Source organism: Pezoporus wallicus, unplaced genomic scaffold (assembly GCF_028554395.1).
Source record: "Pezoporus wallicus isolate ANWC-B61680 ecotype Strahan unplaced genomic scaffold, APGP_CSIRO_Pwel_v1 contig_360, whole genome shotgun sequence".
Classification (NCBI taxonomy): domain Eukaryota; kingdom Metazoa; phylum Chordata; class Aves; order Psittaciformes; family Psittacidae; genus Pezoporus; species Pezoporus wallicus.
In genome coordinates this window covers 4,097,578-4,115,453 of record NW_026640059.1, presented here as the reverse complement: position 1 = coordinate 4,115,453, position 17,876 = coordinate 4,097,578, and the positions used below count along the sequence as shown (strand labels likewise).

Sequence of the window (17,876 nt, the reverse complement as noted above, 5' to 3'; positions counted from 1 at the left end):
AGAAAAAAATGAAATATAACAAACTCAAAAAATTTCTCACAAGTAATGACACAATAGAATTTTCATATTTCTTATCACTAACAAATCATCTACTTCTGCAAGTTCTGCAGCTCTTGCTTACATGTTCTTGTGTTGCTATAGTCAAAGACTCTGCTTATTGCCTAATATGACAGTATTTCCATTGCCTTTATACCTTTGGACCAGGTTCTCCTGGAGGCCCAGCAGATGGGTACCCAGGATCTCCTTTGTCACCTGTAAAGCCATCACAGCCTGGTGGACCAGGGTCTCCTGATGGTCCTGGAAAGCCTGGAGATCCTTTCTGTCCTTTTGCACCTGGAAAAATAGATACTGATACCATTCTTAAAAGGATCATAACTGCATACCTCATCTTGTGTTTAGTGAACTACTGCTTATATATTCAAATATTAATTCTTCATTAAAGTAATTTACATAGCCAGGGATTTTATTTCTAAACACATTTAAAAGAGGTTCTTACATGTAATAATATATACATTAAGGTAGTTATATTTCATTTACAGAGAGGGGCAGGTGCACTCTGCAAGTCAAGCAAATGCTGGGGTGGTAAGATTATAGGTACTGCAAAGAATAAACCCCAAGGTTGTGTAGTGCTTTTACAGTAACTGCTCAGATCTTTGCAAATGCTTCTATACAGCTCTATGAATTTGCAATAGGGCTTGACAGAAAATGACCTGGAAATCCCATGTCCCCTTTGTTTCCTGGTCCACCTGGGATTCCTGGTTCTCCAGTAACCCCTGGAAGACCCATAAATCCTTTGACACCTGCAAGATGAAGAAAAAAGTGTCATCTACACGTTTGCTTCAGACAGTGGCTGGCTGGCAGAGCTTTCATGAATACAGAATCCTGTACTGCACGCCTTGTGATATTATTTCATAAATCAACATGCAGCCTCTTGCCCCCTGACACAGATAAAATTATCATTATTGTTGTCAAAAAGTCAAGGAAATAACAAGCATCTTATGTATCGACACTAAAATTAAGGTTTGTGACCACAGCACTTAGGGGCAGCAACAAAAACATACTTTTGCAAATTTTAATCAAGATCATGAACTTGTATTTACAGAGTGGACCCTCCTTTCATTGAACCCCTGGGTTCAGTCTGGTTCCTGCGCATGTCAGAAGCACATTATTATATTATGAATCACATTACTCATTATGCACGTCTCATGACTAGTATATTCATGAGCTTTTTCTTATATGGCTTAGGCACCTTTCCCCCCACTCACTTATCTTTAGCTTAATTTAGCTAAATTAGCTTTCAGTTTAATGACTGCAAGATCTAGTTGCATTTGGAATGTCCAGATGTATAAATTCCAGCGTAATAGCCATGCTTGAACATTTAGGCAGGTAAGGTGTTATTCATTATTCCATTAAAAGTTAGGGACTAGTGGAGCATTTTTCCTGTGCTGGCTACATTGCAATCACTGCAAAGGATATTAATGACAGAGTATAGCAGTAATGTTATAAGGTTGTATAGCATGGATAATTGCAATTGTGAAAAGAGCCATTTAGATTACAAGTTTAAATTACTCCTGTTACTATTTTTATGTATTATAGTATAATATGATTTTCGAGGAATAGGTTATCTCAAAGAATCAAAAATACAGAATACAGAGAAATAAAAATGTTTTATTAGCATTAATTTGAGAGATGCACTGTCTCTCAAGGACCAACATGTATCATTATGTGTGCGGTTATGGGAATGGCAGAGAAAACCTTAGTCATAACTTAGGTAGTTTTATAATTTATGCAGGTACTTTTTAAACCTGCCTTTCACTGAACATCTGGTGATGTTCAAAATAAAGTTCTGGTAACTTTCAAAATATAAGCCCAACATCCAGGCTTTGAAAATGGAAATAAAATCCACTCAAAATTAAAAAAAAAAAAAGCTTCTAAAATATTTTTGTAACTGTAATATTCCTATTTTAGAATTCTTACTTTTCTTTGCAATATTGGGCAGTTCAACTTCACTTTTATAAATACCAATTTTTATTCACTGGTCTTATCAGCTTTTAGAGTTTGAAGTCTTCATTATTCAGGATTTAATACTGTTTTCTATTTCTCATCCCCAAAAATGGTCTATATTTGGAACAAAACAAAGAATTATTTGGTGGTAGCTGCTATGACTTTCGAATAGCAGCTTTTGAAATTGCTGGTTTAGAATTCTCAGAAAAGTTTCAAAGTTAATACAGAGAATGTAGTGCTGCTGCTGGAGCCGAGTTAAGTTCTAAGCACTGAGGTAATATTATCTTTACTGTCCATGTGATATTGTTAATTTTCAATATACATATTCCATACCTGGTAGACCAGGTATTCCTTCAGATCCATCAAGACCTGGGGGACCCTGCACACCAGCATCTCCTTTTTCTCCTTTTAGACCCATTCTTCCATGAACTCCTAAAACAAAGTTTCATTTTAAAAAATACTACATAACATCTTAGACTACAAAGTTTTATAAAATTTATAAAATTTATAAAATTTAAAGTATAACTCTTAGAGCTAATTAGGTGGAGCATAGGATTTTCACTCTGTGAATACACATAAGCAAGAAACAAGCTCACAGTTAATGCCTCTGTATTTTTCATATGGAGACAAAAGGAAGTTTTCTGAAAGCTTACATAAGAAAATGTGTACACAAAAGACCAGACAACATTAGTTTAGCATGTACAACTCATAGACAATATATATTAGTATTGCAGACAATATTTTGCAATATTGTAAAAAATATTCTTCTGGCAATTAAGTATTTCTGAGCATACTCAACTTCTTTGAAATCCAGCATCTAGTTGGTAAGCACACCCATTTCTGTGCTCATGGGCTACTAAATGTATAAACACTTGAATGCATAGTGTATGTATATAAGCCTTCTAGTACTACTGACATATTATTACTGGTTTAACATTACAATAGTAGGTTTTCAAGGAATATGGATTTGTTGAAGTGAAAATATATATTCAGTGTATTATTGAACTATCCCATAAATAAAAAGGCAGTTACAGTGTTCAGTAATACTAATTTCAAAGCCAGGCGAATACTCTCAGCAGTACAGTCAGTTTCTTCCATGTTATAGAGTTCATAGAATCATAGAATCAGAATGGTTAGGCTTGGAAAGGACCTTAAGGACCTGCCACAGGCAGGGACACCTCCCACTAAACCTGTAGCTGTGCCTGGGATTGCTCCGACCCAGATATAGGACCTTGCACTTCTCATGGTTAAAATTCATGAGGTTGGCATCAGCCCACCTCACAAGCATGTCAAGGTCCCTCTGGATGGCATTCCTTCCCTACAGCGTATCAACCAAACCACACAGCTTGGTGTCATCAGCAAACTTGCTGAGGGCGCACTCAATCCCACTGTCCGTGTCAGTGACGAAGATGTTAAACAAGACCAGTCCCAACACTGATCCCTGAGGGACACCACTCGTTACTGTTCTCCAGCTGCACATTGAGCCATTGACCACAACTCTTTGTGTGTGGCTATCCAGCCAGTTCTTTATCCACCGAGTGGTCCATCCATCAAATTGATGTCTCTCCAATTTAGAGACAAGGTTGTCATGCAGGACAGTGTCAAATGCTTTGTGCAAGTCCAGGTAGATGACATCAACTGATCTACCCCTGTCCATCAGGTTTATGGCCCCATCATAGAAGGCCACCAAATTGGTCAGGCAGGATTTCCCCTTAGTGAAGCCATGCTGGCTGTCACCAAGCACCTTGTTGATTTTCATGTGCCTTAGCATGCCTTCCAGGAGAATCTGCTCCAAGATTTTGCCAGGCACAGAGGTGAGACTGACTGGTCTGTAATTCCCCGGGTCATCCATTTTCCCCTTCTTGAAAATGGGGGTTATATTTCCCTTTTTCCAGTCATCGGGAACTTCACTTGACTGCTATGATTTTTCAAATATGATGGCCAGCGGCTTCCCAACTTCATTCACCAGCTCCTTCAGGATGCGTGGATGGATTTCATCAGGACCCATGGACTTGTGCACGTTCAGGTTTTTAAGATGGTCTCGAACCAGATCCTCTCCTACAGTGGGCCCAAGGTCTTCATTCTCACAGTCCCTGCATCTGCCTTCCAAGACTTGGGTGGTGTGGTCAGAGCTTTTGCCAGTGAGGACCGAGGCAAAGAAGTCATTCAGAACCTAATGGAACTGTAACATAGGTGACAACCCTAATTAGTTTTGAATTACAGATCAATGAATGTGTACCTTTTAAACCTCGTTCTCCTTTATTCCCAATATTAACCAAGGTCTCAGATGGTCCAGGAAAACCTTTATCACCTTGTTCGCCTTTTGCTCCAAGAAATCCTTTTCTTCCCTTTAGTCCTGGGAAGCCAGAAGAACCTACAAGAAAATATAATTAAATTTTCTAAAGAAACCTAGCTGGATGCTAGCATAAGTGAAGCAATGAAACTCCTGTCTTCAAGGGCAGCTACATATGCAAATATACATCCCCACTGTACATTCTAATTACTCCAGTGATTGGTGTCATTGAGAAGCCTAAACAAGCTTATTAATTACTCCAATCATCAATAAAATAAATACGACCACAGATTATGGCAAGAAACAGTAATTATTTCTTATACTGAATATATGTATAATCTTATATCTGTTGAATATATAATACTGATATTAGATGAATGGGATGCAAAAAAAATAAAGCAAAAAAGCTCTCTGCTCTTTATTTATCAGATTACCAGCCACTTTTACACATACCAAAGAAATAGAAAAGGTGGCAATTCAAAACTGCTGAAAAAATTAAATAATGTAGTAATTCAGCCTGCAGACTGCATATATACAGAAGCCAAAGACTTACCAAGACTCAAAGAAATTCTAGGATGACACGTGTACTCAAGCACGAAACCATACATCAAGAAGAATCACAAGACTAACTTTAGCATGGAAGTTTCTATAATCTAAATAATAATGAAGGCAAATGCTAAGGCCACTTGCCTCTAATACCCGGGTTGCCTGGTCTTCCAATAATGCCAGGGGGTCCAGGAATTCCTAATAGGCCCATTATACCTGGCTCTCCCCTTGAGCCTGTGGAATTGAAGCAACAGCAACATATTTGCTAGTATTTGATCAGTAAAACAGAACATTACTTCAGAAAACTACACATCTGCCTATCATTTAAATATTTAATTGCTTATATTTTCTTATATATATTGATCTCTGAAGCATGCTGTCCAAGCCAGCTTTCCAGTCGTTAACCACATGAACAGCATTTATACACACAGTAAACTCCAGACTACCTTAGATTAGTAGCTGCAACAGCTTCTATCAATGAATGGAATAACTGTTAGGGAGGACAATATATCTGAGATACCCACACAGGGATGGGAGATCTGTTATGGGTTGTATGGGAAAGACATTCCTTTCTGGCTCAGGAGTTGAAGACCAGCTAGGACGTGACAACTCCCCTCAAATGACATCAGGAGTGTCTGCTTGCATGACTGAGTCAAGTGGTGCATGTTTATCATTTAGTTTATAGCTTTATAAAAAATTATGTACCATCTCCTTCCTACAGAATAATGAAGGATTTGATACTAATGAAGAATCTGTGAGAGATAGGGAGCATTACATAATAGATTTTATTCTACAAATCAAATCTGAACACATATCTGAAAAACAGACAAACAAACCAACCAACCAATCCCTACAGGAATTAACTGCATTATTTAAAGTTAGCTCTAATTAAGGTGACAGAGTTTGATCTGACTTAACTCTGTCAGCCTCAAGATCTGAACTTTCTTTTTAAGAAAAAAAAGACAGCATTAACAAGCTATTTGTTTGAAAATGGATGCTGAGAAAGAACTAAATACCCTTCCATTATGCTGGGGAGTTGCTTTGAATGTCAATCATTTAATTTCCTACTGCAAGGACATTATTGTACAACAACCAGTGTAAGGTACCCATCTATTCTCAGAAGACCTACAGAAAAATCAGTACTGTGTCATAACAGCTTCAAGATATGCTCGTCATTTAAGGAATGATGATTTGTTTTATAGATAGATCTTAATATATACGAAAGCTGTTGATGGAAAAATATGTTGGCATATTCATTTTGGAAAAGCATGACAGACATTTTTGCAGAGACTGAATTTCTATGTCAAAACGTACTTGGGAAATCCTTACCTGGCACACCAGAGATTCCTGGCCTTCCAGACTGTCCCTTGGGGCCAGGTAATCCTGTATTTCCATGAAGACCTATTAATCCAGGTTCCCCAGGCAGTCCGTAGATTCCTGGGATACTCAAGCCAGGAGGACCTGGTTTTCCTTTGGAGCCTTGCGAACCTCTTCCTCCTAGGAAAAACGAGTGATGGTGTAGTATGGTACAACTGTCTGAAAACTAAGCCTTCACCTCTATCTTGCCATCATAAGCATGAAACTCTTGTTGAACTCCGTATGTTTGAAGGCTAAACATTAGATCTGTAAGACAACATACATGTTCAGGAAATATAGGAGAGTTGTGGGTTGTTTGGGCTTTCTTAAAGGGCTGTTTTCTTCCCATCTGAGGGAAGCACATCTCTTATGGGCTCACGTTTTTTCACATACTATCCTATAACCAATATCTAGGAACAGCTTCAGCTCCCTCAGGCTATTGGAAAGCAGAAACAAACCCCAGACCCACCCAGGTGAATTGCACAGTTGATTCAGAAGGTCCTACCTTGTGGGCCTGTAGCTCCCCGGCCACCTGGCAAACCTGGCAGGCCAATAAGACATTCAGCAGGTTTCCCTGGAAAACCTGGATCTCCAGGAACTCCAGGTGAGCCACGCTCTCCTAAAAGAGAGGAAATTGGATTCACAATCATTTAACTAGAAGTTTCAGACTTTGAGTGAGCATTGTTTTACTTGGTTTCCCTTTCCTTAAACAACTTGCTGTGCTCCTTGAGCTTGTTTGACAACAGTACCTCTTAGGCCATCATCACCATCATGTCCGGCACGCCCTGGTAGGCCTGGAAGTCCTGGAAATCCAGCATCACCTTTTAAGCCAGGAATGCCATGACTTCCTGGTGAACCCAGTCTACCTGGCTCTCCAGGAATAACCATGCCTGGGTCACCCTGCAACACAGAGAGAAATCCACTATGTTTTGCATGTCTGCCAAAATATTTCTCCACTGTGTGATCAGTTAACTTCTTTTATTAGGGTAATTTTCACCATTCCCTGGGGATCTTCCACATTATAACTTTTAATAGCTCCAGTTCAGGAGACTGCTGGATGTTCCTTATAGACCAGCTGCAGGTTCCATACCAGAGTAATTCCTCTAGACAGCTATTGAACTCTGACTCCAAACTCTAAGAAATTGCTACTAAGCAATGCAAGATACTTTTCTCCATTTGGCCTTTACTGCATTGTTGATGCTTGCTGTAGCTGTGAAAAGCTTTGGATCTATATCTGAAAATTTGGCTTAAGTTTGTGGAAACATAACTTTTCCTTTATTTTTATATGATAGTCATATTTTTATCAAAGCATTTATTTAAATAATCAAGGTCAACACCCAGATCTGTCTCAGAATACTCAAAGTCAGTTACTGGTATTTTTTTAATCATTCTTCTGACCATTGTTTTCAATGAAGACTGTTTTTATTGCAAATGTCCCATGTCTATTCCCTGAATCAAAAGTTTGAATTAGTTTATTTGGCTGACTAATCTGCTGGTTGCTTTGAGTACCAGCAAATCAGTATGTCCATAAAGCAGGTCACTAGAGCTGAGCTTATGCCTGTCAGTGATGATACACTTGGACCACAAAGGCCACTCCATATCCAGCTGTTCTGTGACATCAAATACAGATTAAATAATAATTAAAAAAACATAAAATCCACAACCTCAAACCACACACTTCGCCATGTCAAATGACATTTGAGGATGCACACAAAAAAGAAATGCCATATCTTCAAAACACTTAGGTGCTACCATTTTTTTTTCAAATTTGAATCCTGATTACACAGTAGTCAATAATCCTATGTTTACATATGCCATCAGTAGAGTAGCTTCGGTTAATCAGCGAGAGTGGCTGCAGTATTACTTCCAACCTACTTCCTTTATGTTTCAATTCAGTGGAGCACTTAAATTAAATGCATGCATAATTGTCACCTCCATCAATTATGTGCTTAATTGCAATTTCTGAATAGCCATCTTTTCAGAAGCTATGGCGTTGCTTTTTTCTGTGAGGAATGTAATATTCTCCTAAAAACTGAGTACCGAAGCATCCCCAACACTTGGACCTCTGAAGTCCAGTATCTGAATTTAAAATTTTGGCTTGAGCCCCGTTTTATATAAAGAATTTAATTTCATAGCTTGTGCGTCACTGGTCAAGAAACATAAAAGCTCCTGTATTCCTTACACTTAATTTATTTGCTCAGTGTCACATTTAATGAATGGGACCTATGGAAAAGTCTGTACTATGTTTCTAACCAAACCTTTTCTCCTTGTTGTCCTAGGTTTCCAGCTCGGCCTGTATCTCCAATCTTTCCTTCACAACCCGGTGACCCTTTGCCTCCTGCAAGTCCTTTATCTCCTGCAAAAGGAATTAAATGGCAGTACAGATGCTGTAGTTATCACCTTATTTTACAAATGGATATTCGTATGGATGCAGTTACAAGCCTCTTACACTAAAGTAGCTGACATGAGCTGAGGACAGCATCCTGATTTCAGAGTTGATATGACACACTGCATCTTGTTCTTTACGTACTCACTCAACATTGACTATAACACTTGGTTACTTGTTTCAAATCAGTTATGTAGGATTTTTTTAAGTGAAGCTGTTCTGATGTCAGTTCCCTACTGTTTTCTTTAACAAGCAGCTTGTAGTAGTGTCAGCATCAGAGCTTTTTTTTTTTTTTTCCCCGTTCTTTTCTTCCCCCATCCTGACAGGATTCTGAGAATTTTTTAATACTACTGATGTCCAAAGAGGGGTATGACTTTGCATGAGAAATGGCCAAACTCTCAGCATTATAAATGCTTTCTGCTACCTGCACATTAGAGCAGGTATTGCATTGTACAGAACCAAAATTAAAGAACAGAAACAGCTCTTTGTAACACATATCCAGGTAAAGAGAATCCACGTGAAGTAAGTTGGCCCTCAGATGAGCTGCACCTGTTTGGGCTGTATTCCAGGAAACATCGATGTCTTAAAATATTTTCCTCCTGCCAGCTTTGATACTTGATTCTCTGAAATACTTTGAAATATTTCAAACTTCCAATTTATAAGCTTCAAAGCAGTAAATCGCAAGAGGGCTAAAAACACTTGTCTGTCTGACTAATAATTATTGAATTTTAGTTTATTTTATATGTTGATTGCTTTTAATGTGGACTAAAACCAAAAGTAAATGTTTCCCATTTTTGCCTTTTGTTTTTTTTTTTTTTTTTTTACCTTTTGGACCTGGGTTTCCTGGAAACCCAAGTCCTGGGAAGCCTGTGTCACCTGTTGGCCCTGGATGTCCTGGATCACCTGGCTGACCTCTTGCTCCAGCCTTACCTGTACAAAAAAAGTAAGTGAACTGTAATGTACCTTACCACAGAACATCAGCTTGTAAGATTAGGTGGTTTATAGTTTATCGTTATCAATTAGGATACCACTCTAGATTGTATTAAAACTTAGACACTAGTTCTCCTCCACAGCAAGTTTTTACAGTTAAAATGCTAATTGTGTTCACAGTATCAAAGCAGGGATGAGTGGGTGAGTTAAGTTTTTATGCAATCTGACCAAATTCCAGACTTCTAAGAACAACTACTTGCAAATACAAATTTTCCACTTGTTGAGAAGATACAAACACATATTACAGGGGTAAGGCTTGGAAAAGAAACCACTGTAAGAACAGAAGCTACCATAAAGCTGCCAAGAATTTTTCTTGTGCTATCCATGGCAGCTTTAAGGACTATTGTTCTACAAAATCAAAACAAAGATGCTTTATGGTTAGCCTGAATGTCAGTTAGTGTCCTTCAGTGCATTAAAAAACTTCTGCAAAATCTAAAATCATCAGCAAACAATAAAATCTCACCTAGAAGCCAAGCCCAAAACCCACCCCAAAAAGGAAACTCACATTCTTAACATCATAGAGCAATGGTTAGCAACAGTCACGTCAAAAAGGAAGCAGGAAACTTCATACAGCTACTTTTTTGATTGTGCCCATGCAAAGCATGAGAAGGAGCAAGGGGTTCAGGACAATTAAAAGTACTTTAACCTAATTTTGTTCATTCTGTTTTGAAGGTTGCAGCAGTCCCAGCATATTTTAGGATATACTTTTGTCAAAATTATGCCAAAGGTGTCCTTCTGGATACACAAGCTGCAGCATATGCTCCAGATGTTTCTGGTTCCTGGAGGAACCAAGTCATAGCATAGGACTTCTTGGAATCTCTACCATACTGCACACCAGGGACATAGCCCTGTGTGCCCTTCCTATTCACATCCATCTCCCTTAGTTTTCTTGAAAGGGAATGTTACAACTGATTTCATAGTTTCTGTAACCCATAACTCCTTTTAATAGTTATTTCAAAGTAACACTAACAGTTTTATCTGGCCAGAGCAGGGAAACAAATCCCCATCAGATTATCTCTGAGTTTTAGTGTATTAGGTGCATATGTACTTACCAGGCACTCCTGGGGGTCCAGGTAAACCACCTGGTCCCTGAGGTCCTGGCAGCCCAGGTAATGGTGCTATCCTAGTAGCCTCTCCTTTCAGACCTTCAGCAAATATATAATCAAGATTACAAGATTTATAGTTTGGCAGTATGAAATCTTTAACATTCAAAATTATTAGCGATCAATCTACTTGGTTAAAATGCAGACATCTTAAGTTTTCGTATTTCTGAAACTCCAACAGATTTCTAAAAGCCTCCAGATCCTGGCTTCATAAAGCAAAAGAATTCTATTGACACCAAGCCCATCTGCTTCCTTATCAGCCCTCCTGCAGTCTAGTGGAGACCCAGAAGAGGCAGCACAAAGTCAGCAGGAAAAAGATGCAATTGAGAAATGCTTAATCTGCACATCCATTTCTTAAAGATTTAACGGGTATTCTCTTGGAGAAAACTTGATTATACCTGCCATCCAACTTTGAGTTCTTTCAGATTATGCTTGCCTATAAATACATACACTGGTATGTTTTCAGCGGTCAATGTTTTCAGCGGTCAAAAATGATCAAGTCCTTCATATTTCCCCTGATGACTCAGCTCACACAAGTGATGACTGGATGCATATTTAAAGACTTTTTTATTTTTTCATGATGAGGACAGTCAAGCACCAGAAGAGGTTACACAGAGATGATGTACTGTATTTGTCCTTGGAGGCTTTCAAGGCTCAACCGGATAATGCCTTGAGTAACTTGGTCTCACAGCTGACACTGCTCCTAGCAGAAATTTGGACTGAAGACCTCATAAGGGTCCCTTCCAACCTCAATTGTGTTATGACCCTCGGACTTTCACTATTATCTTGAGTGTGACCAAACTTGGAACAACACTATGGAAATCTCATAGCAAGGAAAAGCTTCCCATGTTTCACTGTTTTTGACTTCATCACTGTCTGAAATTTCAATCAAGTACCCTGTAACATAGGTAAAACATGGTAATATAGGAAGTTACAAACCAGCTTCTCCAGGTAATCCAGGTGGACCAGGTATTCCTTTAGAGCCTTTGAAACCTCTTATTCCTTGTGGTCCATATCCTGGCAGTCCAGGAAACCCCATCTCTCCAGGAAGCCCAGGGCTGCCAGGCAATCCAGGTAGTCCTCTGTCTCCTTTTGAACCAGCCAGTCCCTATTAATGATTACACATGTGTGTATACCAAGCGCTACATGGTTTCTACACCAGCTTTCATAACAAAATGCCGATTCTCTGACTATAATCTTGTATTACTTTAGTAACAGAGTGGATCTGCTAACTAAAGAGGAATTTTTCCTCTGATTTACTTGTGATTAAAAGGATATAAATTTTAATATCAAAGGTTAAAAATAGATGGTTAGTAAGAGGGAAATAGTACAAATAAATAAAGCAGCTTGATTTTGCAGTCACTGTGGCATTATAGCATTATACACTTCTTAAAACAAGTCTGGTAAAAAACCCAAACAAAACAAAAACCAACAAAACAAACAGCACCTCAGCTCTGATCCTCTTTGAATACTGTGGAGTCAGGTTTAGAGACAGTTATATCTGAATCACTTTAACAGTTTTTCAGCCAACACACACAACAATAATTGCTAGGTTTTGTTTCTGCTGAACAAAAAGCTCTGCCCTAACTCTTTTTATGGTCAGCCCTCCTAGCTTTTGTGGTTTCTTCCAGCCCTGACTCAAGATTAACTCCTACAGACTGAACAGGAGCTATTTGAAATATCATCTCCTTTTAAGCATTATAAGCAGTCAGGAAAACTGGTTTGGTTTTTTATTTTGGGGGTTTTTTGGTTGGTGTTTTTTTTTTGGCCCCCCCTCCTTTTTTTTTTTTTTTTTGCTTATTCTTTTGTTTATCTTATTCATCACAGGAATCCAAGATAATGCTCCAATGTAAATATCCAGGCTGACACCACAAAAGACTGCTGAGGTTTGTCAGCAACATGTACCTATAATAGCCTCATCTTTCTCTGATAATGTAAGACTATTTACTCTCATTCTTTCATACATGTTGGTTCTGCATATTGGTTGCTATAGTTGAGCATAGTACTCCTAAGTCAGGTAAAGGATTTTCACTTAAAGTATCTGAACAGATAAAACAGGCTGTTGTACAAGATATAAATACTGATTTAGGCTTTCATGAATTCTGTATTAATTGTAAACAGTGCATACCCACCTCTTCACCTTTGGAACCTTTTGATCCTTTAGAGCCAGGTCTTCCCACAAATCCACTTGAACCTTTTCTTCCTTTGTCTCCCCTGGGCCCTGGATCTCCTCGCTCACCTTTTGGCCCTTCTGGATACACGTATCCAGGCTCACCTTTTGATCCTTTATATCCTTGATGTCCCTTAAAACCTGGAGGTCCCTGCAACAGTAATCAAAAGATTTTCAGTGCTAGACATGTCAGCTGTTTTCAAGCTCTTTCTTTTTTTTCTTTATTAAATACTTAAGAGTAATTTTCTTAATCTTCATCTTATTCACTGTAATGGCACACTTCAATATACAAGTTTTTTAGTGTTTTTTCTTTCCCTCCTGCCTTAACTCATGATTATCATTCCATTTATGCTATTATAAGCAGAAATAATGCAGGATCATTTAATGGATCAGACTGTTATCTACCTTGTAGTGTTTTGGTGGCAGTACAAGAAAATACCTTAAAATCACAGAATCACACAATATTTTGGGTTCGAAGGGACCTCTGGAGATCATCTAGTCTAACTCTCCTGCAGGTTTACTTACAGCAGGTTGAACAGGATGGTGTCCAGGTGGGTTTTGAGTATCTCCAGGGAAGGAGACACCACAAACTCTTTGGGAAGCCTGTCCCAGTGCTCTGCCACACTCAAAAGAAAGAAGTGCTTCCTCATATTCAGATGGATCTTCCTGTGTTTTAGTTTGTGCCCACTGCCCCTTATTCTGTTGCTGGGTACCACTGAAAAGAGTCTGGCCTCATCCTTTTGACACGCACCCGTAAGATACTTGTATGCATTGAGAAGATTCCCTCTCAGTCTGTCTCTTCTCCAGGCTAAACAGGCCCAGCTCTCTCAGCCTCCAGAGATTTCTGCTACACAGTATCTCCCCAGGCAATTAGGTGACTATAATTGCCATAGTTGGCTCTATTCATAGTTAACTTCTCCTCTCCCTGCTTTCTCCCTTAGAGGGTTACCCTCATGGGTACTCTGTTCCAGCCAAAACCAGTCCAAGCTGAAAGCACACTAGGCTTTAGGGATCTTGGGCTCATGAACTCCTGGAAGCCTTCTGGAAAAGCCTGTTAACAGACTCATTCTGCACCTGTACAGCAACCACCACAATGAATACACAATTGTGCATGACATTTTTTTATTAGACAGCACCAACTATAATTTCCCATAAATAATTGCTACTACAGGCACAAGTCAGAACAACCAAATGGTATGTCTGTGACAGCAGCTGTCAGCCTTCCCTCTTCATAATGTTTCCCCAGAGGGAATGTCGTTTGCAGCCCTGAAGAAGGTATTATGAGAAGCAAGTTTCTCTGTACCGCTGGAACTTTAGCAAATCCTGAGTATGCTGGGAACAAGGTAAGTAAGAAGTCTGATGAAGATCACAGCATACAAAACTCTATATGTTTTACAGCCACTGCCATGATCACAGAATTACGTAGATGAACTGAAGCAAACTGCCCATACCAGGCAGAAGCACAGATTAATCACAAAGGTATTTACCTCCCTCACTGCCTGGGCTGTACTTCTTGCTGCACTGAGCAAAACAGGTTCATATAAAGCTAGGTCAGCCATACTTCATAGTAGAGATCTCCCTAGGTCTCCTATGCAGACACATCCATTGCTAAAGAACTCAAACTATTGAGATCACTCAGTATGACAATGCAAGTAAAACCAGCCATGAGGTTTCTCTGAAATAATTCTTATGGGATCTGACAAATAACCCAAAAAACCAAAGCCTTACTTGAGCTCCTGGAAACCCTGGTGCTCCTGGAGAACCTGGAGAACCTTTTGGACCTGTTGTTCCTTCTCTACCTGCAAAAGAGACAGCATATTTTATGAAGAAAAATGAAAAAAAAGGACATGGATCTTGACAAGCTCTGATAATCACACACAGCATTGAATGATTTTACTTGTTACATCTACTGCTCCATCATAGACTGACCTGGCTCTACGCTCTAGGCTCTAAGCCCATTAGCATTTTGACTTCACCTCTTTTAGGGCTTGTGCTCCCATTGGTGGATGGAGCTGCATCAGGCTCCCACACTCATCACAACGTCAGGGCTAGTTTAAGTACTGAAAGCTGTGAACATGCCCATACTGGTTCTTATTCTAAAAGCAAAATCACTGGCCTTTTCTACTATCCTGCTAGGAAAAGCAAGATAATTACCAGGAATGCCATCTTGGCCACGTGGCCCAGGAGAACCGCGAAGACCAGGAATTCCCGGAATATAGCTGCAATCAGTACACACGTGAGCTTCATCACCTAAAACAAAATTAATTCATTAGTTGTTCCACACCAGTCATGCCCAAGCTTAATTAATGTGTTACATAGTTTGTTACAGAGGATGGCTGACACTTTTTGGCCAGAGAGCAATAGAATCATAGCCTTAATTTTGTTGGAAGATCAATTCCAACACATTACAAAATTACCTGTGGTCAGACAGTGAATCAGAACTTATTACAGTAAATTGAAAATGAAGGAACATCCCTTGATTTTTTAGTGAACCATTTGGATACAGTCACTCCACTGATAAGACAGATTCTATCAAAAGATGACAGGGGACAAAGGCTTCAGATTAACATGGCTCCATAACAGCCTGGGTGACTTCAATGACTAGCAAGTGGAAAAGAGATTCGGCAGCTTCTGTAGTGAAATGTGCAGAAGGAACCTGCTCTCAGAGAACAACTGCTAGTGTTGAACTTACCAACAGGAGAATAAAATAACCCTACCAATCTGTAATAACTGTTTCTACAGTTATTACAGATCTACATCCTGCTGCAGTGCTGTACAGTTGGTGTGCAGCACTGGCACATGCACTGCTCTTTCACCCGCTGTTTACTGTAAGGGAAGGAAGACATTTGCTATCCCTAATGAATTTTGTTAAATCTCTAAACTCACCAAATGGCTTAAGAGGCAAATGAAATTCAAAATTTCATGAGGATCCACAAAGATTGCACCATCTACTTGTGAGCAGCAGCATCCTGGAACTGACCTTTCATGCCAATATCTCCTGGAGGTCCCGGAGGTCCTGTACACCCTGGTTCTCCAGGAAGTCCTGGTAGGCCTGTTCTAAATGTTACCCTACCTGTTAATGAAATGAGCACAGCAACATTGTATCAGCAGATTATTCACACAATTCTCTTGTTGCAAAGAGAGAAAAAAGTTGCAGGGATGAGCTGGAGGCTGTACTCTGATCCTTATGGGTCCCTTCCAACTTGAGACATTCTGATTCATTTAAAAGAGAGAACTACCTGAACAGATCCAAACCACTTGTAACTAGACGTACTTGAGGATAAATATGGTAATATTGAAATAAGTCTCAGCAGACTGTTGGATCAATTTGCCTAGCCTTTAAAAAGCATAGGCCCTTCTGGGAAAGTATTCGCAGTTTACCTGAATCAACAGAAATATAATTCTGTCTTTTATCATGAATAGGGCTAATTTATTATTGCTGTTGATGTATCTTTGACAGAATTATTCTGCTGTATTTACTATTACTGTGGAAAAACAGAGCATGCATCAAGCTCTTCCTAAGGTAATACATTTGTGAGACATACTTTTCAGAGTGAGAAGCGCTACATTGGTACTGGTTCAGAAAAACTTGTTTTGGCGATCCCCCATTTAAAAGAAACATGATGCTATTGTTAGCCCTAGATAAAGACACATTCCTAGTTAATACAGTTTCTAGAAGTTTTACAAATGGCTACTGCTTTATTTTCATGCTGCCAGAACTTCAAACCTGCCCTAAGGGCCACTAAGACCTATGGATCGTGCAAGTGATCTCTCTAGCTTTCAAATTAGCCCCTTCTGAATTTAGTCTTATATATTTAGTACAACTTTTGGAAGAATTAAATAACGGATTTTCTCTCATTAGTCTTTCCTGGTTTAAAGTATCACATTTTAGAGTCGCAGTTACACAAAAAAGGTGAGAAACTTTTATTTTGAGAAGACCTTGTATCTTCCCCACAGACTCTCATTAGCAATGGAGCACAGATATTCACTACATATGTGTGTTCATGAATATCCTAAAACAAAACTTCCAAAAAGAAATTATGTTCAACCGTATTACTCAAATATACTCTGTAAGTAATGTATTTATATAATCTCATACATTAGTTATTGAGTTGACTCTGGATTTGTTCTTATTATATATAACGTCACCTGGTTCTCCTGGAGGACCTGGTAATCCAACAGAACCAGGTCTACCAGTCATACCAGGTAGTCCTGGAGGGCCTACAATACACAAGCCAGTTTGTCCTTTCTCTCCTTTTGCTCCTTTTGGCCCAGGAAAACCTGGGGGACCTCTCAGACCAGGTCTTGACACACCTAGCAAAAGAGGAAAAAATACAGAAGAAATGGAATTTCAAAACAAAGTAAGTACTCGATAGGATGAGCAAGAGACAAACATACTGACTTCATCCCACAAAACTTTTTTATCTTGTAATGTATTAATCATAATGAGAATGTAAAAAAAAATTAAAAATCTTTAACCCCTCTTTAAATACCTGTCCCATCAAAGCTTTTGTGTGACAACTTTTTACCACTTAAAAGATATGTTTAAAGTCCTCTGAAATTAAGATTTCACTAAGCTGATTCAGTATAACAGGCAGAATAATGTATTTTATTGTTGGCACTGGATCATGACACATACCTGGTCTACCAGCATCTCCAGGAGGACCCTGTGGCCCTGCAAAAGCAATGTATTTAAAACTTGAGTTAAACCACTCTATACTCTGCAAAGTCACTACTCAGTAATATTGACTGCAAACTTTGGGCTTCTGCATTTTGAGCTTATTTTATCTTTTAAGAATTCAGTTTTACCCATGTAGGCATCTACTACTTACCTAACTGTTGCAATACTGACAATTCTTGCTGAAATCTGGCAAGATAGGGATGTTTAAAACAGGTACGAATAGGATCCAACATATTTGTCTTCGGTGAAGATACACTCAAATTACTTCAGAACAACTTAGAAGCCTACAAACTTGCTTCTTTTTGCCACTATTATTTGCTAAATATATTACCTCTTAGCAATGTATG

General features: G+C 38.9%; 1 protein-coding gene across 1 annotated transcript in view; it reads right to left on the bottom strand.

Moving 5' to 3' along the window:
• COL4A3 (collagen type IV alpha 3 chain) overlaps positions 1 to 17,876 on the bottom strand; it is a 64,445-nt gene that overhangs the window by 15,318 nt on the left and 31,251 nt on the right. The window contains exons 20-37 of the mRNA XM_057417176.1: positions 17,488 to 17,523; positions 16,998 to 17,162; positions 15,829 to 15,921; positions 15,003 to 15,098; positions 14,577 to 14,647; positions 12,811 to 12,999; positions 11,618 to 11,786; positions 10,628 to 10,720; positions 9,411 to 9,515; positions 8,458 to 8,555; positions 6,949 to 7,099; positions 6,705 to 6,818; positions 6,173 to 6,340; positions 4,988 to 5,077; positions 4,244 to 4,378; positions 2,338 to 2,436; positions 711 to 800; positions 194 to 333 (exon numbers count right to left, since the gene is read on the bottom strand). Coding sequence (XP_057273159.1) covers positions 194 to 333; positions 711 to 800; positions 2,338 to 2,436; positions 4,244 to 4,378; positions 4,988 to 5,077; positions 6,173 to 6,340; positions 6,705 to 6,818; positions 6,949 to 7,099; positions 8,458 to 8,555; positions 9,411 to 9,515; positions 10,628 to 10,720; positions 11,618 to 11,786; positions 12,811 to 12,999; positions 14,577 to 14,647; positions 15,003 to 15,098; positions 15,829 to 15,921; positions 16,998 to 17,162; positions 17,488 to 17,523 — 2,102 coding nt within the window. The remainder of the gene's footprint in view (positions 1 to 193; positions 334 to 710; positions 801 to 2,337; positions 2,437 to 4,243; positions 4,379 to 4,987; positions 5,078 to 6,172; positions 6,341 to 6,704; positions 6,819 to 6,948; positions 7,100 to 8,457; positions 8,556 to 9,410; positions 9,516 to 10,627; positions 10,721 to 11,617; positions 11,787 to 12,810; positions 13,000 to 14,576; positions 14,648 to 15,002; positions 15,099 to 15,828; positions 15,922 to 16,997; positions 17,163 to 17,487; positions 17,524 to 17,876) is intronic.